The sequence below is a fragment of the Notolepis coatsorum genome, assembly GCF_963971535.1.
Source record: "Notolepis coatsorum genome assembly, chromosome: 12".
Lineage (NCBI taxonomy): Eukaryota > Metazoa > Chordata > Actinopteri > Aulopiformes > Paralepididae > Notolepis > Notolepis coatsorum.
The window spans coordinates 54,368,134-54,390,994 of NC_140176.1; the positions used below are offsets into that span (position 1 = coordinate 54,368,134).

Consider the following 22,861-nt stretch of genomic DNA (forward strand, 5'->3'; position numbering starts at 1 on the left):
CACCTACAACATGTACATCCGAACCAACCCTTCACATCACCTCCAAGCTCAGCCTTCTCTCCAGCTCCTGTGGTAAAGCTGGCTGGGTGCTCAGGGATTCACACACATGTACATCTCCCAGCGCATAGCTTGGACACGCCTCTCAGTCTGCACCTCTCAGTCTGCAGCTCTCAGTGTGCACGCCTTAGTCTGCTCCTCAGTCTGCACCCCTCAGTCTGCTCCTCAGTCTGCACCCCTCAGTCTGCACCTCTCAGTCTGCAGCTCTCAGTCTGCACCTCTCAGTCTGCACTCCTCAGTCTGCACCCCTCAGTCTGCACCCCTCAGTCTGCACCTCTCAGTCTGCAGCTCTCAGTGTGCACCCCTCAGTCTGCTCCTCAGTCTGCACCCCTCAGTCTGCACCCCTCAGTCTGCACTCCTCAGTCTGCACCCCTCAGTCTGCACTCCTCAGTCTGCTCCTCAGTCTGCACCCCTCAGTATGCGCCCCTCAGTCTGCACTCCTCAGTCTGCACCCCTCAGTCTGCTCCTCAGTCTGCACCTCTCAGTCTGCACCCCTCAGTCTGCTCCTCAGTCTGCACCTCTCAGTCTGCACTCCTCAGTCTGCAGCTCTCAGTGTGCACCCCTCAGTCTGCTCCTCAGTCTGCACCCCTCAGTCTGCACTCCTCAGTCTGCACCCATCAGTCTGCACCCCTCAGTCTGCACCCCTCAGTCTGCACCTCTCAGTCTGCACCCCTCAGTCTGCGCCCCTCAGTCTGCGCCCCTCAGTCTACACCCCTCAGTCTGCTCCTCAGTCTGCACTCCTCAGTCTGCACCTCTCAGTCTGCACTCCTCAGTCTGCTCCTCAGTCTGCACCCCTCAGTCTGCTCCTCAGTCTGCACCCCATCAGTCTGCTCCTCAGTCTGCACCCCATCAGTCTGCACCCCTCAGTCTGCACTCCTCAGTCTGCACCCCTCAGTCTGCACCTCTCAGTCTGCACTCCTCAGTCTGCACTCCTCAGTCTGCACTCCTCAGTCTGCACCTCTCAGTCTGCACCCCTCATTCTGCTCCTCTCAGTCTGCACTCCTCAGTCTGCACTCCTCGGTCTGCACCCCTCAGTCTGCACTCCTCAGTCTGCACCTCTCAGTCTGCACCTCTCAGTCTGCACCCCTCAGTCTGCACCTCTCAGTCTGCACCCCTCAGTCTGCTCCTCTCAGTCTGCTCCTCAGTCTGCACCTCTCAGTCTGCACCCCTCAGTCTGCACCTCTCAGTCTGCGCCCCTCAGTCTGCACCTCTCAGTCTGCACCCTCAGTCTGCGCCCCTCAGTCTGCACCCCTCAATCTGCTCCTCTCAGTCTGCACCCCTCAGTCTACACCTCTCAGTCTGCACCCCTCAGTCTGCTCCTCTCAGTCTGCGCCCCTCAGTCTGCACCCCTCAGTCTGCACGCTCGGTTTCCGCGCTTCCCCTTTTACGCCGGCAACTCCGGTGTCGATCAAAGACGGCCGGCCGCATGTGTTCACTCCCTGCCCCGCCCCCATCCCACCTTGCCGAGCGCGCACCCAGTGCATCCACGACAAGCCGCCAGTAAGGCACATGTATTGACCCCTCTATTCTCGACTCTGCTCCATTTGCCAGTTATCAATAAACACCTTGTACCTTTAGCCATGTGTCCCGTCTCATCACTGGCGCAGGACTAGTGAAAGAGCTGTAAAATAAACCCTTTCAAGGGAGTTGAATGGATTTGCTTTGTTCCCTGCACAATTTAGATTTGTCATCAGTGCATTACCATCAGACATACTGTAGATGGGTTTCTTATCTAAGGAAATGTGCGTTTTGCCTGGCCTTATTACCAGGGTACTATTGTATATAGGATATGAAATTCATCTTACTTGTCTCCTTGGCTACAACCGTCACATTGTGCCAGTTTGCAGTCTCACGGTCCAAAGGTTTAGCGACAGCTATGGTTCCATTGTTTGGGTCTATTTTGAAGGCTTGTCTGATATCACTGCTTTTGTCAATTGAGTATCTGAAAGAAAAATCGCAAGGACACATTTAGCAAGTGGAATTCTTTTCTAGGCACACAAAACGCTGCAATGCCATGGGGAGGGAAAACTGGTATTTTTTTTATCATCTGACAGATATCCACAGCTCACGCACACACCGAAATTAAGCGATGGCAACAGCGAGCAGTGAAATAAAATGATTTTTAAAAGTTGAGACAGAGACGTAAACAAACTCTTTTGTTGTTTCAAGTTTCAAGTTTCTTTATTAGTTGTCATACAAAAATACAGAATACTTTTATATGAAATGCTTCTTTCTGTTTTGCTCCTGAGAGTGTGCTAGATAAAAATAGATAAGTATAAAATAAGTATAAAATAGAAAGTCAAGTACGTAGACAAGTGTAAACAAAACAAAAGTGTTCAATATACATATATACAATATACAATGCAGAGTAGAGAAAAAGTAACTGAGTTACAATACAATATACAGTACAATGCAGAAATGGGATGAAGTACAACTTAGGGTAAGGTGCAATGAGGTATGAGTTGTAGTGCAAATCTCTTTACCAATAAATATAAAGTGTTAAAGTGTCTAAAGTGGGTAAAGTGGGTGCTACAGTGAGTTGTTTATTTAAAGTGAGTGTGTACGTGTGGATGTGTGTGCTGTGAGTGTATTGATGGTTTGTTACATAGTGTTATTGTCATTGAGCATCCTGATGGCCTGGGGATAGAAGCTCCTTCTGAGTCTCTCTGTGCTTGCCATGAGACTCCGGTATCGCTTGCCTGACCACAGCAGTTCAAAGAGGCAGTTATTTGGGTGGCTAGAGTCTTTTATTATTCTCTAGCCTTACTCCTGCAACGCTTGTTGTAAATGTCTTGGAGAGTGGGAAGCCCACCTCCAATTGTGCGTTCGGCTGAATGGGCCACTCTCTGTAGTCTGCTAAGGTCTTGTGCTGAATACTGAATACTATTCTCAGTATGGCAATAGACGTAAAATAATTATTACAATGGTATATTTAGTTCAAGATAATGTTGCTCAACAGATAATATTTTCAACAACTTTTTGCTTCAGCAATCCTACACTGTAAAAAACCATAGGTTGCCTCAACTTATAATTTCAAGTAACCTTTTGGCGTTGACTTTTCTTAGTTGAATCAACTAAATAGAAGTGATGTAACCTTGATATTTAATTTTTTTACAATGTTTTTCTCATTGAATGTGGACAAAGATGGATATAGTTGTATTTCATCATAGCTACATTAATTAAAATGAATGGCATGAATATACTAATCAATAAATAAACATTCATTGTACTACAGTGAACTAGAGGGGGGGGGGGAATACGAATAGAAATTGGATAGAATAGAACTTGGTTGACATGGCAAATGAGCCAATTCTGAACTCGACTTTAGATTTTGAGCTTTGGAGCTATCATTTGAAATGTATTTGAAGGATAAACCCCTTGAGATATCTCGTTTTCGAAGGGGTCCTTTCTCTTGAGGATGATTTTCCCACCGGCACTTTGGCGACCTCTAGCGGCTTGAGTGTGCATATTTTTAATACAATATATATATCGAATTAAAGCCCTCTTTGTTGCCTGTCGATAGCCTGTCGATTCAGTTGACAAAATCCGTCCAGTGGTTCTCGAGTTAAATGTCGATATGTGAGGCGTGCGCCGAAGTACAAATTCAAGTTCAAATACCACTCCTGACTCTCGAGCCTCTACCTCCGTCAATCATTTGGCGATATCGATAATTATTGGACAGGGTTGTAACCAATGAGTAGGGATTTCCAATGGTATCCCACGTGGGAATGAGCGAATCAGGAATCTAGGTGAAAAGTCTCAAGCCAAAACAGGAAGAGAATTCTCCGTCAAATGCATTGAAGTCTATGAGAAAATCGTTTTCTGAGCCCTCTCACCTTTTACCAAAACCGCTTCTAAGTTCTAATCACTCATTTCTGAAAGAATTTGGACATGTACTACAAAATACTTCAGGCTATGGACCCAGGGTGTCTTTTCAGCCATACAAATTTGTTTTTGGAAATACTCATTCTGGACTACTAACTACTACAGAAAAACGTGAGTAACAAGTTTTTCTACAACTCAAGTTCAGACCTATGTTACTCTATTTCATTAGCACTAAATGTGAGTTATAGATCGTATAGCTTTACGCTCTGCTCTATTGGAACTATCCCTTTATCCACTCTAATAATGAATAACTTTCTCCACATGCACACACCTATTTACCTCCGCCTGGCCACACCCGCTCCTATATAAGCGGGGTCGTGGGCACACAATCAGCTCCTTCCCTACTTTCACCACCGAAAGTGTCTGTATACACTAGGGATGTCCCAATCACGTTTTTTGGCTCCCGATCCGATCCCGATCATGTGATTTTGAGTATCTACCGATATTTCCCGATCCGATAAAAAAAAATTTAAATTAAATGTTTGGCCCTGCAGTGTTGTGGGGGGGTAGCCTCCTGAAGAGTGCTTCAGAGCGGCGTGCCAAGGGGGGAAGGGCCTGCTCTTGATTTGGGCCCTGTCCGATACGCTGGCGATGTGGGGGGTGATGTCACCAGTGACCGTCTGGTGGGGTCCCGATGCTGCGGCCTTGTTGGCCTCACCAGGCCCCTTTTTTCAGGGGGTCCTATCCCTCAGGTTATCCTAGGCTTGGGACCTCCTCCGCGCTCCGCTGCTGCAGCCTTGCCACGGGGTTGGGTTCTTGACCTTCGACCCCGTGATGTTGGGGGCTGTGACAGGGGTGTTTTGCTTCCCGTCCGTTCCCTGGTGGCATGTGGGATGCGCGCCAGAGTGGTCGCGGGTCCTTCTGAACGAAGGTAAGTCCCACGGTGTGTTTGAGGTGCTAAACCCTCTCGGATCCGATGTCCCTCCCATCCTCCACTAGGGAGGACCGGTGGGCTCGGGTCCTCCCCGGTTCTGATGGTTGTAGGGGGCCTCAGCGGGTACATCTGTCGAGCTTTTCGCTCTGCTCAGCTCCTGTGTTCCAATAGAGCAGATTGTAAAGCTATACGATATATAACGTAAGGTTATCCTATAACCCTAGTTATATGAGTATAGCGAGCGCTCTGCTCTGACTCACTGAGGACCCCATGGTCTTCGCCTTCGGTGGTGAAAGACTTGGGAAGGAGCTGTTTGTGTGGCCACGACCCCGCTTACATAGGAGCGGATGTGGGTGTGGCCAGGTGGAGGGAAATAGGTGTGTGCATGTGGAGAAAGTTATTCATTATTAGAGTGGATAAAGGGATAGTTCCAATAGAGCAGAGCGCTCGCTATACTCATATAACTAGGGTTATAGGATAACCTTACGTTTTATTTGTATCAGAAACTTCAGAATGTCATCTTTCAAAAGAGACCAGGCTCATGCATGTGCTATAAGTATAAAGTATAGTATTTTGGTTTGCAAAAAAAGTATGCAGTCCTCAAAAACAAAAACTAAAATTGCCAATTTTGGGGGCGCCTGTTAACACATTCGGCGCCAGACCCCAGATATCCCAGGTTAACTCGCCATGCGGTGGGGTGCCAGACCCGAGATATCTCGGGTTTTGGTCATTATTTCTTTTATTCTATATTTGTATTCATTTCAGGCACACGGACCTCGGGGTTACCATAGGGAATCATTCTGAGATCGCCAGAGTACCGGCAATACCGGCAGCATCCTGCTAGGTGGCAGTATCACCCACCCTTCGAAACCCTCCTTCACACCGGGTGTTACACTTAAATCCCTCGGGGCGCCATATTTTGGGTCAGGCGAGTCTAGCGGTTCACCCGATTACATTGAAACGCGTCCAATGACCCTCCATGCATGTGTGTGCCGGATTATGTCGAGGACACGATGGACACCAATACTGGAAATCGCGATCAGACAATTGGAATATTCTTTTTGGAATACCCCCGATCAAAGGTAAGGACTATCTGACGTCAATTCCAGCTTGATTGTACAAAGTTTTCATATCGATCCAGCTGATCAGCGTGTGGGGTGTTCAAAACGAATGCCGTTACTGGCCATCAAAGCATAAAAAAACGTAAACATAATACCTATTAGATACATTTGATTTGGAAATAGTAGCGTGTCCAGGCAAGAAATGCCAACGCATAGCAGAATTCATGTAGCGCCCTATAACTCAGCTTTTCAGGAATTATCCCGGATCACTCCTAAACTATACGTATACATGAAAAAATTATCTCTTTTTTGTATGTTCGATGGAAGAAAGTCACTGTCAAATGACCATAGTATTGTCTCCATAGCTATAATATAGAATATATATATAGCTCTCCAAACATAGTGACGCACAGTGAAAATATGCTATGGAAACCTGGCGCGTTAGCTACAAGGATAAGGCTAATGGCCGTCGCCCAATGTCTTATTAACATAAAATTATAAAACATACAATACATAACAAAACAAAACACAGGACAACAAAATACACTGACAGACGCTCTCCCAACCTCACCCCCACAGTCCACACTGATTCCTCCCAAGAGGATTGTCAATATTATGTTCCCATATAAGCAGGGGCGGACCTAGCACATTTGGCGCCCTAGGCGAGATTCACCACTGCGCCGCAGTGGTGAATATATTTAATATATTTTTTTTTGCTCTGCGCAGTTTTGGCGCACCCCTCTATATCTGCAACCATTATTTTTACATAAAAAAAATTCTAACATAAGGGAAAATGAGCCAAAAATCTAAAACGGTCGGTCGGTCTGAGCCCCCCCCCCCCAAAAATCTAAAACATCGCCGCGCTACCAACCAGTTAACCCTTTTCACTGCGACAATACACCGAAGGTTAACCCGTTCACGACCGTCGGTTGTGTGATAGTAAAGGGTTAAACCTCCGTCGTGTGGCAGTGAAAGGGTTAACAGTTATACAGTAAAGTACTGCACCTATCATTTTTACAAGCAAGAACAAGAGCTAAGAATAAATGTAAAATGCACACTAAAGAATTAAAACAAATAAACAACTTAGCTAACACACAACAATAATAATAATAATAATAATAATAATAATAATAATAATAATAATAATAATAATAATAATAATAATAATAATAATAATAATAATAATAATAATAATAATAATAATAATAATAATAATAATAATAATAATAATAATAATAATAATAATAATAATAATAATAATAATAATAATAATAACAACAAACAATAATAACAACAAACAATAAAATAACGTGCAAATTTGCTTTAAAAGAAAATGATGTATTGTAAAATATGTTACACATATATAATCAAAATATAATATGCTAAATAAACAAACAAAAAATTACAAATTAACTTTGTCTAAAGAACTATTTACATTACACTCCCTATCATCAGACTTCAAGGTTAGCCTGTAGCTCCTACTGGTTTCCATTTACAGTGCAATCCTTCTGGCCTTCCTCGCTGCAAAGTCATCAATCACATCAAATTGTCCAACTCCTGAGCCAGCTCCTTCCCATCCAAATCAGATTGCCCTCCATGGTTTAAGGTGTGTACAAGTGCCTTTGCTTGCTTCATCAGCTCTTGGTGTGGCAGGTCTTGGAAGTTGTACAAAATTGCATACCTTTCACCTTGGCACGTTTCTCGTCTTCTTCTTTTCTTCTCTTTTTAAACTGGATGGCCGGATGGCTTTTGCCTCTTCATAGTTCTCTAACGTTAGTCTTTCTTTCCTCAATGCTCAATTCTATAAACACTTGACCGATACCCATCAATGCACAGCGCTCTAGCATGTTCTGACTGTGAACACCTAAAGCTGAGGCTCAGACCGACCGACCGTTTTAGATTTTTGGCTCATTTTCCCTTATGTTAGAATTGTTTTTATGTTAAAATAATGGTTGCAGATCTAGAGGGGGGCGCCAAAACCATAGATATATATAGAACACTAGATAGCTTAAGGCGGAGTCACCAGCGTCACTGAACCGCCGCCATCTTGCGGAGGTCAGCCTTGAGTGAAAGTGAGTGAGCTGCACAGACAAAAATACTCATAACTCGCTGAAATATTGACGGATTTACAAACGGGTTGGTTTGCTATAAACATCAAAAATGTAGTTATGATACTGCATACTTATAAAAAAAAGAATTTGAAGATGTTTTTTTTTACAAACCGCTTGAATCATAGCCACGTTAATAATGCTTGTAATAAACCAAACCGTTTGTAAATCCGTCAATATTTCAGTGAGTTATGAGTATTTTAGTCTGTGCAGCTCACTCACTCTCACTCAAGACTGACCTCCGCAAGATGGCGGCGGTTCAGTGACGTCGCTCTCCATTGGCCGGCAGCGCGGGCAAGCTATCTAGTGTTCTATATATATCTATGGCCAAAACTGCACAAAGAAAAATAATTTTTTTTTTTTTTTTCTTTTTTTTTGGCGCCCCCCTCTGGGTGGCGCTCTAGGCGACCGCCTATATCGGCTGTAGGAAGGTCGGCCCCTGCATATAAGTGTACACAACAAATGACAGTTTGATCTGTAAACATGTAAACCATAACACAGTACATCAGATTCTAGCAAGTGCAAGTAGTCTGCAGATGAGTAAACAAAGATGTCTTACAGATCCAGCTCTTAAAAATCAAACCTCTACTGTAAATAACTGGTAAGATGTGAGAGATCTGAGTCAACTAGGCAGTTTGTTCCAATCAGCTGGAGCTTTATAAGGCGAGTCGACCAATAACTTTGGTGGTTCGAGGTATGATAAAGAAAGGATGATCCGTGTGTCTTAAATTATAGGATGAACTATATGGAATTAAGAACTGCTTTAGATGGGGGGGGGGGGGTAATTAAAGTAAATTACATGAAACCAATAGGGTTGACCTTCGGAAAAAATGTTGGCGTCAAACTTTAAATTTTTTATTTTATTTTTTTTCTTATGTTGTGGGACTTGTACAGCACTTTGGTCAACTTTGTTGTTTTTAAATGTGCTCTATAAATAAAGTGGATTGGATTAATTAATTAAATGAATAAGGAGTCTGGAGCTGCGCTGCCTGGGCGGCTGCTCTCCGTTACACAGCCAACGACATTACATTACATAATTATGTTGCAACCTTCGTCTATAAAGTAAACAATTATATAAATATTTATATGTAGTTAAGTTGAATTCTGCCTTTGTCTCTATTAATTAAGCAGGTTTTATTAAGACATGTTTGTATATGGGTCGGGACACTTCTGCTGACTGGGTGTCTTATCAAACACAGTTAAACTAAAAATACTATAGAGAATTGTCAGTGCTGTAATGTTTAAACCTTTTTAAATCTTAGACAAACGAAACACTTTGCTTTTATGAAATATTGTAAGCCGTCATTTGAGGCTTTATAAAAGCAGCAAGTTGTATTCAACACAGAGAGGAGTTAATGAGGAATCTCCATGTGCTTGTTGTAGTTAACAAAGATAGGCAGAGTTAATGAGGCATATGACGTCCGTTGCATTGGAGGCGCAAGATTTTGCAGGTAAAAAAAGAAAAAGAAAACAAATATGTTTTATTATTATAAAAAAAGAAAAAAAAATTCCAGTTCGAATCCCATGCCCAATGAACAAAACTTCGAAGTATTTAAGACAGCCCTAGAAACCAATGAAAATGTCTTCTGAATTGAGGGGAAAGCCAGTTTAACGACTCAAACATAAGACAGTTGTGGCTTCTACAAGGACACCTCAAATACAAATTTGCATACACTATTATAAGTGACATTTAAAGGACGGAGGTTTGATAGTGAGGTGTTCTTTTATTTTTTTTAGCCTTTTCAGCTTTTTCTGGCCACGCAGGACCGATAGAGGGAGAGAGGGAGAACGGGAGGAGAGGTAGGGAAGACATGCGCAAATGGTCGCGGGGACTGGGAAACGAACCCGGGACGACCGATTCGCGACTCAGCGCGCTATGTGGCGTGCTACTGGAGCACCCCGATAGTGAGGTGTTCTGATAGACTATATTTGCGTAGTCCACCAGCTGTGTAATAATTATTTTTCTAACATGGAGGGAAAAACGGTTAATAGAATGATACAATATTCTCAGGCTACAATTTGTTTTCTTTATCACAGCATCAATATGTGACTTGAAAGTGAGTTAAGAATCAAGCCAAAGATCCAAATACTTATATTAATTGACATTATCAAGAGGAGCACCATCTAAAAACTATAAAAAATGTAAAAGGTGGAGACACAGATAGAATGGAGAGAGAGTGTGGGCGATACGCAGAGAGCCCGCCACTCTTTAGCTCTACTGGGACGGACTATAGGCTCCAGCCCTCCTCTGCAACGTGTCCTCCTTGCAAATGACTGGAAATATGAATTCCATATGCCGCTCCGTATGGTGCTTTATTACATTCATAGGTCCCGGCCGCGTCCCTTTGTGATAATACCACAGCAATAGATAGAGAAGCCTGTGAGGTATAAAAAATAAAATAGCCATGATTTATTCAGCAGGGCTCATTTCCTACTAAAGTAATATGAGATAAATATGGCCATGTACGGGTTATCCACAGAGATCAAGGGTAAAATGGATGCACCGAGCCAGTAACGCTATTTGAAATGGAATGATTTTTCACCCCATGGAGGGAGCTTTCTGAGGTGAATGCTCCTCCCCCCACTCTGCTCTACCCAAGCCTGAACACCGTAAAACTTCAATTAATGGCCCAGGCTTTTCTTTGTTTCAATCATTGAATACAGCTGACCTATATTTGGGACAGGTGTCCTTTGTGTGTGGCATGTGAGACCCATCTGGGGGAGTGTGTGGAGCGTGGGTCACATTACCTGATGGGATTGTTGACTGCGTCGGTGTCTCTGGCGCTAACCGTGCCGACCACAGTTCCCACCAGTGCGTTCTCTGGGACTTTCCACTCGTAGACAAGGGAGAGGAACACAGGAGCCTCGTCCACGTCTTCAATGGCGATCTTGAGGGTGGTCCTGTCCCTGAAGTCGTTATAACTCAGAAAGTGAGTGTCTATGTGGTCATTGACCGCCTCGGCAGCCATGACAAAACGCCTCTTGCTCTCATAGTCCAGTGGCTGAAAGTTAAAGTTTTAGAAAATCAGTATCACCTCTTTATGCGAAGCTCATTCCTCATCGCCTTTTAGCCAGTTACCACTATTACTGTGGGACAAGTGGAACGGAAAAAAACACTTTGTTGGTTAGATGTCAAGAAATATGTCTTCAAATGAGTTGGCGCAAAGGACAAATCAGCCATACAACACTCAGAATGGGTGAGGAAAGTGGCTTTGTAAATGTCAATGAGTATCAACCAGCTGGGAGTGCACATTAAATAATATTGTGTTTGTGATTAACAACATGATGCTGGTTGTAAAAAACGAAGAACAGCATGCAAATCATTATAGCATTTCTCAACCCGTACTTCCTTTTCTTTCTTTTTTTCCCTCATTATCACAAGGCCATTTAAATCAACCCACTGTGTCACGGGAAACATCTATCTAGAATACATTAAGTCTGGTCTATGAAATAAGATCCAATATCATGCCCAAGAGAGTAAAAAATACTATTAAAAGAAATAAAATCATTCAGATGAAGGTATTTGACAGGTCATTACCGTGTGATGGTTTTTAACTTTTGGAAGTGTGGTAAATGTCCCTATAAATCAGGAAATAGAAGAGGAAAAAAGGATGCAAACCACTTGTATGACTACAAAAAGGTTGTTGTTCGAACTGACCTTGGCCAGCAAAACCACTCCTTCCTGTGTCACAGGGTCTGTTTGTATGGTGAAGGTGGTGCTCTCCTCCAGGTCCTCCAGGCTATAGTTCATCCTGGCATTAACGCCGACATCGCCATCATCCGCCATGATCCTGCCCACCGTGGTGCCCACCGCCGCATCTTCAGGAACAGCGAAGGTGTACAGGTCTGGAGAGACAAAAGATATTTTTTTTATTTTAAAGACGCACTCAGCGAGATTTCCCTGGTCATCGTAAACGAGAGGCGTCGCCAGTGAGAAGCGTGTGTTCAGGATCACGGAGTGTGACGTGAGGATGTCCTTTATTAAAAAGGTGAATGCCAGGAAAGCAGCAGGTACATACCCACATGTGTCCTAAAAGTCTGCGCTGACCAACTAGCATCGGTATTCAGGATATATTCAATCTCTCCCTGTCTCAGTTTGTCATTCCCACTTGGTTCAAGAAGTTGACTATTGTCCCTGTGCATTCACCTCCACAGACATTGAAGTGTTATGAGAAGCTAGGCTACTGAACATGTGTTCCTCTCTCTCCAGCACCCTAGACCCTTGCCTACTATCCAAATTGGTCCACTGAAGAATACTGCATACTTGAGAATCACATGAGGATGCTGTTCGTTGAGTACAGCTCATTATTCAACAACATAGTCCCCCCCCCCACCCTCTTGCTCATCACCCCCCCACCACGCTCATGCTCATCACCAAGCTCAGGGGCTTGGGCTTTAACATCCTATGCCAGTGGGTTCTTGACTTCCTGACAGGCAGTCATCAATGGTGAGGGTGGGTCCTCGACTTCCTGACAGGCAGACATCAATGGTGAGGGTGGGTCCTCAACTTCCTGACAGGCAGACATCAATGGTGAGGGTAGGCAACTGCACCTCCTCATCCTCAACATGGGAGCCCCCCCCCCCCCCCCCCCCTTTATATACATGTGACTATATGACCATGCATGGCTCCAACACCATCGTCAAGTTTGCAGACGACACAGCTGTGGTGGGCCAGGAGGACAGCCTCTCACTGAACATCAGCAGGACCAAAAGGAGTTGATTTTGACTTTCAGAGGAAACAGAGAGGAACCACAGGTACAACCCTCTCAGGATCAACAGGTCCTAGTGGAGAGAGTGAACAACGGACACTGATTGACCGAAGGGCCAAGCGGTCCACAGGGCCTTTTCAGTTGCCACACCCTTCCTCTGGAACACCGTCCCATCCACATCTGTCAATCAACCACCCTCCCTCAAATAACAAACTCAGCAAGACCGACGGCTTCTCAGTTACAGTGGGTGACAATATTGTCACAAGGAAAGATGAAATTACCTACCTGGGCTCCATCCTAGAGGCTAATCTGTCCTGTGACAAAATGGCATCCAATGTAATAAAAAAACCAACCAACGAACTCGATTCTTGTACCGGATCTCCTCTCTGGTAAACAAGAACACCCTGAAGACTCTGGCAGGAGCACTCATACAAGGGTACTACGACTATGCTTGCACCTAATGGTACCAAAGCACCTCAAAGGCTCTAAAAACTAAATTACAAACATCTCAAAACAAACTGGTCAGACTACTGCTTGACCTTACTCCTAGAACCCACCTCACCCCTGCCCACTTTGACAACCTAGGATGGCTTAGAGTAGACGACAGAGTACAGCAACTTGCAATGGGCCTGGTCTACAAGATACACTACACAACCAAGGTACCCATGTACATGTCAAAATACTTCCCAAAGGTCAGTGAATACCACGAACACCAGAGGGAGCTCCACAAATCATGTTAAACCCAGATTCAGCTCAAACAAGGGACTAAACACGTTTCGCAATTATGCCACATCAATGTGGAACGCGCCCTACCCAAAGCTGTAAAGGAATGTGAATCACTACCCACTTTCAAAAACACTCTCAAAGAACACCTACGGGAGACTACAATTCGAAACTGGCCCATGTAAATGTCCTAACCCAACCCCCTCCAATGTACAGTAAATGACCAAGTATGGTTGTCAATATTCCAATGTACAGTTTTGCTTGTACAGTTGTACAGTGTCCCCCCCCCCCCACCAGTGACCTGCAGAACCCTGGAGCTGTACTCCCCACTGCTCAGGACTACACAGAGTGGTGTACGACCAAGGCCAAGAGAATCACAGAAGACTCCAGCCACCCGAGCAACAGTCTCTTCTCTCTGGTGCAGGTCAGGCAAGGCCACAGAGAGGCTCAAGAGAAGAGTCTAATCCTTAACAATGACTCTAAAAGATTACTATACTATACTATACTATACTATACTTACTATAATTCATTTGAACAAACTACGGTATGTATACAGTATATCTTCCATGGCTATATGTATCCATATATAATCCATGTGGACTCTATCGTACTCGCTCTGGTGATTGGCTTACGCCTAAGGTCCCCAGAGTTTGCACTGAATTAGGAAAATGTGCGTTTAGCTTTTAGCCCCTGACACATGGAATGTTTTGCAAAGCACTTTAAAACTCAATATTTGAATATCCATTGGTCAGTTTACTTTAAATATATAATGGCCAACCATTTCACCTCAGCCTGTAATTGTTTTGATTGATTTTAATTGTTTAATTGATTGACTTTTCAGTTTTTATATAGTTTTTGTATTATGTATTGTTCCTCTCAATGTCATTGTAAATTAGATCTACATTGATATCTAAATATCTTTCATTTGCATTACTGTATGTACAGTATATATGTTATATCTACCTACACCCATAGTCTATTTCTATATCTAACTACTCATTTTCACTAATGTACAGTATATAGCCTAAGCCATATTATCTCACCTCATTCATTTTCACATCCATTGCACCAGGCAGCGTCTTCTGAAGGGTTAAGATACTTATATTTGAAGGTTCATATTTGATGGTTATTGCACCATATATTTTTACTGTTATGCTATTTAAGGTGTTTTATTTATTACTGAGCAGTACTGCTCTACTGTCTTGTTTTTATCTTGCTATGCACAGTTCGGGGTGGGGGGGGGGGACGCACAGAGAAAGCATTCCGCTGCAATGTAATGTATGTGTATACGCTTGTATGTAACAAATAAACTTGAACCTGAATTTGTAATTTGCATACGGCTTAACGGATCTCATTCCAAATTATCACACATCTCTCTTTAAGTACGTCTTTAACGCCAGCCGAAGGACTCAGAAAATAGTCATTTCATCCATTCCCATTGTGTCAGAGAGAGAACTGTGTGATCCCACACAGCCGCTTTCATCTGTACCACCACAAAATATGATGTGCTCCATAACCAAACCGGGAAGGATGGGCCTTTTTAAAAGTTTGCGACCCGACAACAGTCGAGATATTAGTCTATGTGCAAAAGGATAGGAAGCGAGAACATTGTGGTGGGGGAGTCAATTTGTGTGAGTCAAAGATAAAGTTGTGGCAAGTGCACAATAATCCTGGTCGAACTCTAATAAGAAGATGAGAAGATGTGATTGTGTCTTCAAGGGAGTCCATTTGGATGGTTGCCACTATTAGGAGATACTCGACAAACAACCAGCCTCCCCACCGTAACCCACCCTTCCCGCCCCACCCTGAATCAAATCAAATCAAATCAAATTTATTTATAGGGCCCAACAACACACGTTAATGTCCCCATGGGCCGTACAGATCTTCTTTAAACAAGTCAAGAAGAAAACATAACAATAAGTCAAGAACAGAACAAGAACACCATAAGGTGCAAACATTTTTAGATGGATGCAAATAAATGAAAGAATGCAAGCACTCCCAGACATACCCCACGCGAAGGTAAGGAAAAACTCACTAAAACCTAACAATAGGGGAAAAAAAGCTCCACAGGCAGTGTGGAGGAGAGAAACCTTAGAAGGGCCATTCAAGGGGGGATCTCCCTTCTTAGATGTTGGTGATAGTAGTGTTGCAGACGGACAGTTGGTAAGCATGCACTCATGTGTGTAGTGGAACACAGATGAGTGCATGCAATAGCAACTGTACATTTTGAAAAATTAAAGATAGAGCTAATAGCGATAGCAACTGAACATTTTGAAAGATTAAAGATAGAGCTGATAGCAATCTATTTGAGGCACAGGGGCGGCGCAAAGAGGGTCACGTCCTCCCCGTCTTAGTCAAGGGACATTTAACACTCCGGTCGTTGCTCAGGGACAGCCGGAGACAGGGAGATAGGGGCGGCGCAGAGAGGGTCACGAACTCCCCGACAGAAAACAAACTCCCTCTGATAATGAGTTTAGAGGTGCAATTATGTGACACAATATAGCACACCGTTCACGGTGCACTTTCTCCCCACAACATGCAGATGGACCCTCTGACATGAGCGTACAGTATGGACTGGAACAGCGTGAGGACGGAAATGCGATCCTGGCGTTCATAGTTAAAAGCATCAGCCTTGTTTTCTCATCTCTGTGAAATTGATTTCCTCCCGGGGCATTCATTTAAAGGGGTTTATCTCCGAGAAGGCCAGGTTTGTTTCCAAAGGTCATGACAAATGTCCTTTCATGTGTGAATGATTAAATTCATCCAGTGAGCTTAAGCAATGCACGTACACATGCATGCATACACAAACAGAACAGAGCAGACTCATCTTTCACCATCTCTCTCTCTCTCTCTCTCTCTCTCTCTCTCTCTCTCTCTCTCTCTCTCTCTCTCTCTCTCTCTCTCTCTCTCTCTCTCTCTCTCTCTCTCTCTCTCTCTCTCATTCTCTCTCATTCTCTCTCATTCTCTCTGTCTGTCTCTCTATCTGCTTCTCTCTCTCTGTCTCTGAGTGTTGGCTGCATACTGAATAACAACATATATATAGTAGGAGAATGTATACATGTTCTACAGAACTTGTCGCTTTGGATAAAAGTGTCAGCTAAATGTAAATATAGAATGCATGGAATCAGTGGCGGCTGGTGGAAATTATTCTAGGTGGGGCGGTGCCATATTCAATCAGTTTCAGTAACTACAGAACAGTCCTAGGACCCCTTCTCTTCTCCCTCTAGTCTACACTAAATCTCTGGGTAACATTATCACGTCTCATGCCTTCTCGTATCATTGTTATGCCGATGATACTCAACTCTTCCTCTCCTTCCCTCCCTCAGATATCCACGTCTCTGAGCGGATCTGTCCGACATCTACGCCTGGATGGCGACCAACCACCTTAAACTGAACCTAAGCAAAACAGAATTGCTCAACCTGCTGGCCAAATCCTCCCCCTTGACCGACCTTTCCATCACAGTCAAGAATGCAGCTGTGACCGCATCCCCGACCACCAAGAATCTTGGTGTTGTCCTCGACGACCAGTTGATGTTCTCCGCTCACATCGCAGCAACAACCAGAACCTGCAGATTCCTCCTGAGCAACATCAGAAGGATCCACCCCTTCCTGACAAAAGAAGCCACCCAACTCCTCGTCCAATCAACAGTCATCTCCCGCCTCGACTACTACAACGCACTGCTTGCTGGCCTCCCGGCCACTGCCACCAAGCCTCTTCAACTTATTCAGAACGCAGCGGCCCGCCTGATCTCAAACCTACCGAAGTCTGCCCATGTCACCCCACTTCTTAGGGACCTGCACTGGCTCCCCATTGCTGCACGAATCAGCTTCAAGGCCCTCGACCTGGCATACCGTGCGGCAAAGGGAACAGCTCCCGGTCAATGGTCTCTAACTACACACATTCAAGACCCCTACGCTCTGCATCTTCTGGCCGTCTCAGACCCACTCCTATCCGAGCTCCGGGAGGGTCATCAAGGAGAAGCTGCCTTTTCTCAGTCCTTGCCTCACAATGGTGGAATGAACTACTCACCCCAGTTAGGACAGCCGAAACCCGTCCAATCTTTCGCCATTGACTAAAGATGCACTTCTTCAACCATTATCTGAAATACATTTATTTTTTTAAAGATGTAAAAAAAATCGAACCCTAACTAACCTTACTGTCATGCACTTGTCCTAATAAACTAACCTACACTGTAGCACTCAACACTTTGATGAACATTGTTACTCAGCTGATAGAGTTGTGCCCTTCCTGATGGCTTGTCGTACAGAACTTGTAAGTCGCTTTGGATAAAAGCGTCAGATAAATGACTAAATGTAAACGTAAATGTAAACCTCTTGTAAACCTCTCACCTCTTTGTTGTGTTTTCACACACCAATCCTGTAGCCTCTGTCCAGTTGTGTGGCGATGTTGATGCTGTCTAGCATGCCTAGCTTGAACGAATTGTCCATGTGTGCACTCATACATTCATTCATTTGTGTAGGTGGGGCTCTGCCCCTAATGACCAGTCGCCACTGTTGACGTCATCAGTCTGCGCACCCACTAAACCACTAAACCAAAGACTCTGCTTGGGGTGCTACAAAAAGCGCACTTCATGCATCATATTTGAAGATGCTGTTTGGCTAAATGTAGTTGCTACGTTGCCCTGTGCATATTTCAATTGGCTGCGTTGAACACTGACGTCCAGTCAGTGGGGCGATATTTCGAGCACCCCAGAAGAGAGAGGGGATGACAGGATGCACAAACAATGATTTATATTTGATATATTACACGTTATTGTGCATTTTAAACACAAACATACTTAAAATGTGTAATTATTATTTATTTTAAAAATGTTTATTATATTATATTTTTAGAGGTCGAAATCTACAATTATAGAAAAATACAAACCACTTTCCACCAGGGGGGTGGCACCCTAGCGCCCTCTATGGACCAGCCGCAACTATACTAAAGAAATACAACAATTAATCGACTAATTATTTAAATGAACAAATCTGTCAAATTGTTTTGCAATCATGCAGAAGGCCCTCTTTAAATCTCATGCTTACCATGCCTATAATGATATGAATAGCCCTACAAACCACACAACCCCCCCCCCCCCCCCCGCCCCCCCCAGGATATATCAAAGGTCACATATTGAACAATAATATAAAAATGACGTCTCTGAGGTCGCCAACTTAAGACATGTCTTTGAAGTTTTTTTTCTGAAAATACCACTCAGATTATGCATTCTAACATGTCTCTATACCCCTCTGTTTCAGTCCTCTTCTGGATGGGCTGTCATTTCACAGTTGTGTTAGTATGACCATCAGATACCCAAGCACTGAAAAAGTATTCCTACAGTATGATACTAATCATTTTTCACAATACCGGTATGTGACCTGTAATAAGCATGTCATCTCAGAATCCCACCTTTTATTTATTTTAGAATTTGAATGATGATTTCTCTATTGATTTGCTGTGCGTGAACGGCTCACGGAGGAGCGCCAGTGAGCGATGACGCGAGTGACTCACTATGCTGGAACGTGGGGCCGTTGTCGTTGACATCCGTCAGGGTGACGGTCACCGTGGTGGAGGAGGAGTAACCGCCACTGAGGCCTAGCATGTCCTTCACCTGCACCACCACCAGGTAATGCTCCCTGGCCTCGCGGTCCATGTTAGGCCACGATGTCACCACAATGCCTGGTAGAGAGAGAGAGAGAGAGAGAGAGAGAGAGAGAGAGAGAGAGAGAGAGAGAGAGAGAGAGAAACAGATTATTAGATATATGGAGATATTGTTAGATATATAGAGAGACAGGTAGATATATATAGAGACAGAGATAGGTATATATATACAGTATAGAGAGAGATTGGTCGGTATTTAGAGAGACAGAGATAGGTAGATATATAGAGAGATTGGTAGATATATAGAGAGACAGAGATAGGTAGATATAGAGAGAGATTGGTAGATATACAGACAGACAAGAGAGAGAGAGTGTGTGTGAGAGAGAGAGAGAGAGAGAGAGAGAGAGAGAGAGAGAGAGAGAGAGAGAGAGAGAGAGAGAGAGAGAGAGGAGGAGAGAGAGAGGAGAGAGAGAGAGAGAGAGAGAGAGAGAGAGAGAGAGAGAGAGAGAGAGAGAGAGAGAGAGAGATGAGAAAAGCTAGTCATTAAGATTGCATTGTGTATCGGTCGGTAGTGGTCGTTTTAACTCTAGTGTTTAGCTTTTCTTTTGCACACACAAGTAAACAAACGTTGCCTGGAGTAGTGAAGCGTGTGACATACACACAGTGTTAGTGCTGAACTACAGTATTAATTCAAACAGCAGAACAAATAACTATTATTTTTGTGTACCGGTCTTTGGCTCCACGGAGAAGTATGGCTCCCCTGCAGGATGGAGTAGATAAGCTTGGCGTTGTTTCCAAACATTGGATCGTCAGCATCTGTGGCTGTCACCTGAGCTACGGTGGTCCCTAAAGGGAAGGGGGCAGATCACACAGGCAGAGTTGGCTCAGGTTGCAATGTCAATAACTGTTATTATTCTTGATAATAAGCCACAAAAGATAACGATTTGACAAATATTGAAACGCAGTTAGTTTCTCCTCCCTATTGTTAGCATATAGGAACAACTAGATCTGAAATTAGTTTCAAAATGGTTGCACTATGAGAAAAATAAAAAAGTACAGTCGATTACAGTAGATATTATTATCTGTTATTATGCATGCTGGTGATACTAAATACAAATTGAACTCGGGCATTTTAAAGATACTATATGTATATATATATATAAATGTGCGAATTGGCTATAATAAGGTAATTGTTGTGAAGGATCAGATTAAACCGAATATATATTTATTTATGGATATATATTTAATAGTATTTGTATATCGTTTGATATCCCTTGTATATTCTTTGTACATATACACTGAATATCCCTTTAGTCTACTACAGCCCATAATAGTTCATTCTCTCATTGGACAAGAACCTGGCGCCAGCAGACAGGCCCCTTGAGTCAAGTTCAATAGTGCCGACGAACATGTCCCAACTAGCCCCGGTTCCGCGTAGGAATACGGCTACCGAAATACGAATGGTACTATTTGTTCACCGTGCATATAAATAGGGCGCAAGTAAAGTAGAACTTTCTTTTAGTCCATTAGTCCTTTACCCTCCAACCTAGTAACAGACGTGAAGCCTCACCCACGACCCACGTGTGGTGCAGTATGGCCTATTTGGCCCCAGAATAGGCATTGAGACCTCGTGTAAATTCATAGCTGAATTGTCATAGTTTGGCACTGTACCGTCGAGTGGGACGTATTTCTATTAAGTAATAATAGTCTATTATGTATGGTGCATCGTTCGGTTAAAGTTCTAAAGTGAGCAGCACCCCCATCGTTCCTCGCGTTATCTAGAGTCTTAACCAGGCTGGGCAGACCACGCGTGGTGCTTTCATCCGAGGAGTTCTGGCGAGGACGAGTGGACCTGCACATTGGATTACCTACCCGGACGACTGCTGAGCCTATACGGCATGGAATATCTATTTGCTTTGGGTGCTTTGATTTGTGGAGCGGATAACAGCCAACGCCAGTGAGTGTTGGAATTACCCCCGAGAGGAGCCCAGGTGAGACGGCGCTCAACACAGACCGAGGCCGCCTCGCTTCTCCTTCGTTGTGGACCTACAGCTACCGTCTACAAGAGGGCCCAAGTGTATTCATCTGTGGATCAAGATCCTGCGGGCACTGTTTTCTGTACCTGAATTCTCCCCAGGAATCGTTGGCCAGATGGGATGCAGCTGACGGCTCTCCAAACCCCCCCCCCCCCCTTACTGACTTACAACCAGCAGGACCCCTTTAGTATCCCGCTATAATCCTTAAGTACCATCGCTATAGTTTCCCTAAAGAACCAGGTTGTATACTTGCTTCCTGCGTAACCAGAGATTGGACATTCAGTGTTGATTTGCCTACGAATACTCATTTGCCTTACAAGTGCATTCAAATCATAAATGTAATTAAGTGAATGTTGTATATACCTTTTGCTATATTAAACCTTCGACTGTTATATTTGTGTGGACCTGATTTCATATGTGGGAAAGTGTTCATCATACTTAGATATCGTGTACTGTATGGCCAGAAGTTAAAGTACATCAAGCGGTAGTGGTTTAATGATACCATACTTATCAATACAGTCAGGGAATTGTACCCCTCAGTTACAATTGGTCCTTCGAGCCGGAGGGTAACTAGTGTAATATTAATATAGTGTTATTAATATTGAAATGGCCTATGATGAACACTCCACGAAACGGTCCTCCTAACGTAGAACGCCCGCGGCGCAGACGACAGACACCTCAGTACTTAGAGGATTACGCTGTCAGTCAACTACCTAGCCTTCTACAGACGGTAAACGCGGTAAAAGTAGAAAGTAAAATTATGTCTGACCTTAACGACCAGGTTACCCCGACCACAGAGGCCCTAGTGGGTTCTAATGTAACTGACCAAGCTCACGGTGGGGACCAGGAGGGAACAGACATGCCTTTACCCCCCGCCAATACCGAAGAAGTAGTCCCCGACCAGCTCCGGGAGGAAGACAACCCTCCAGAGGTGGAACCCTGCACGGAACAAGATGAGGAGAGCGCCGAGGAGATAGAGCTCCAGGACTCCCCAACGAGGACAGCCAGGAGCGGCTCACCTCTACAAGCGTCTTCCCCCAGCGAGGCGGAGAGGATGCTGTCACAGGCGTTCCTCGTCAGCCTGACAGCCTCTACCGAACGCGATCGACTCCAGGGTGAACGCGATCAACTTCAGGGTGAACGCGACCGACTCCAAACACAGCAACGGAGCGAAGAAGAGCACATACGCCTGGAGATGAGACGCCTTCAGACGGAAGAGAATATGGCAAGAGACCGGTCCGACACCCAGCGCGCCGCTGACGGTGCCCAAAGAGAAGCAGAGCGCGACATCGCTCTCATCCAGCGCGAAGCCGAGCGCGACAGACTACAAGCCGAGCGCGACAGACTACAAGCGCAGCTAATGGAGCAGCTGATCACCAGGGCAACACCCTCTCCCTCCGCCAGGGGTTCAAGGGCCTCGTCGAGACAACAGTCAAGGGCAGCATCCCCTAACCGACCAAGCGACCCTGAACTTGACCACCAGAGAGAGCCTATACCCCCCGCAGACCCCCTTCCCCGACCGGTCCAAGCGAGACCCAGCTACAAGGAAGGAGCAGCATACACTGCGGAGAGGCTAAATAAACGACTACAGGATCTAGAGGACCTGACAGAAGAAGAAGAGGGAGAGGAGGAGAACCAAGCCCGACGACAGCACAGTACTCCACCGGACCAGGAGGTCCAGTACAGCCCAGGCTATACCCCCGCGGCGCTGCGCTACAGACCCCCGACTCTATTCACGGGTGAGCATGACGCACGACCAGCCCCGAGGAACAGCACCTGGACCAGCGGGCCATGGTACCCTGCCGG

The 22,861-nt window shown here is 44.6% G+C and overlaps 1 protein-coding gene across 1 annotated transcript in view; it reads right to left on the bottom strand.

The window, feature by feature from the left end:
- The window catches only part of cdh19 (cadherin 19, type 2), an 80,899-nt gene that overhangs the window by 22,457 nt on the left and 35,581 nt on the right, over positions 1–22,861 (bottom strand). The window contains 6 exon segments of the mRNA XM_084326061.1: positions 1,863–1,999; positions 10,734–10,987; positions 11,644–11,831; positions 18,930–19,097; positions 19,747–19,776; positions 19,779–19,865. Of these exon segments, the coding sequence (XP_084182187.1) occupies positions 1,863–1,999; positions 10,734–10,987; positions 11,644–11,831; positions 18,930–19,097; positions 19,747–19,776; positions 19,779–19,865 (864 nt within the window).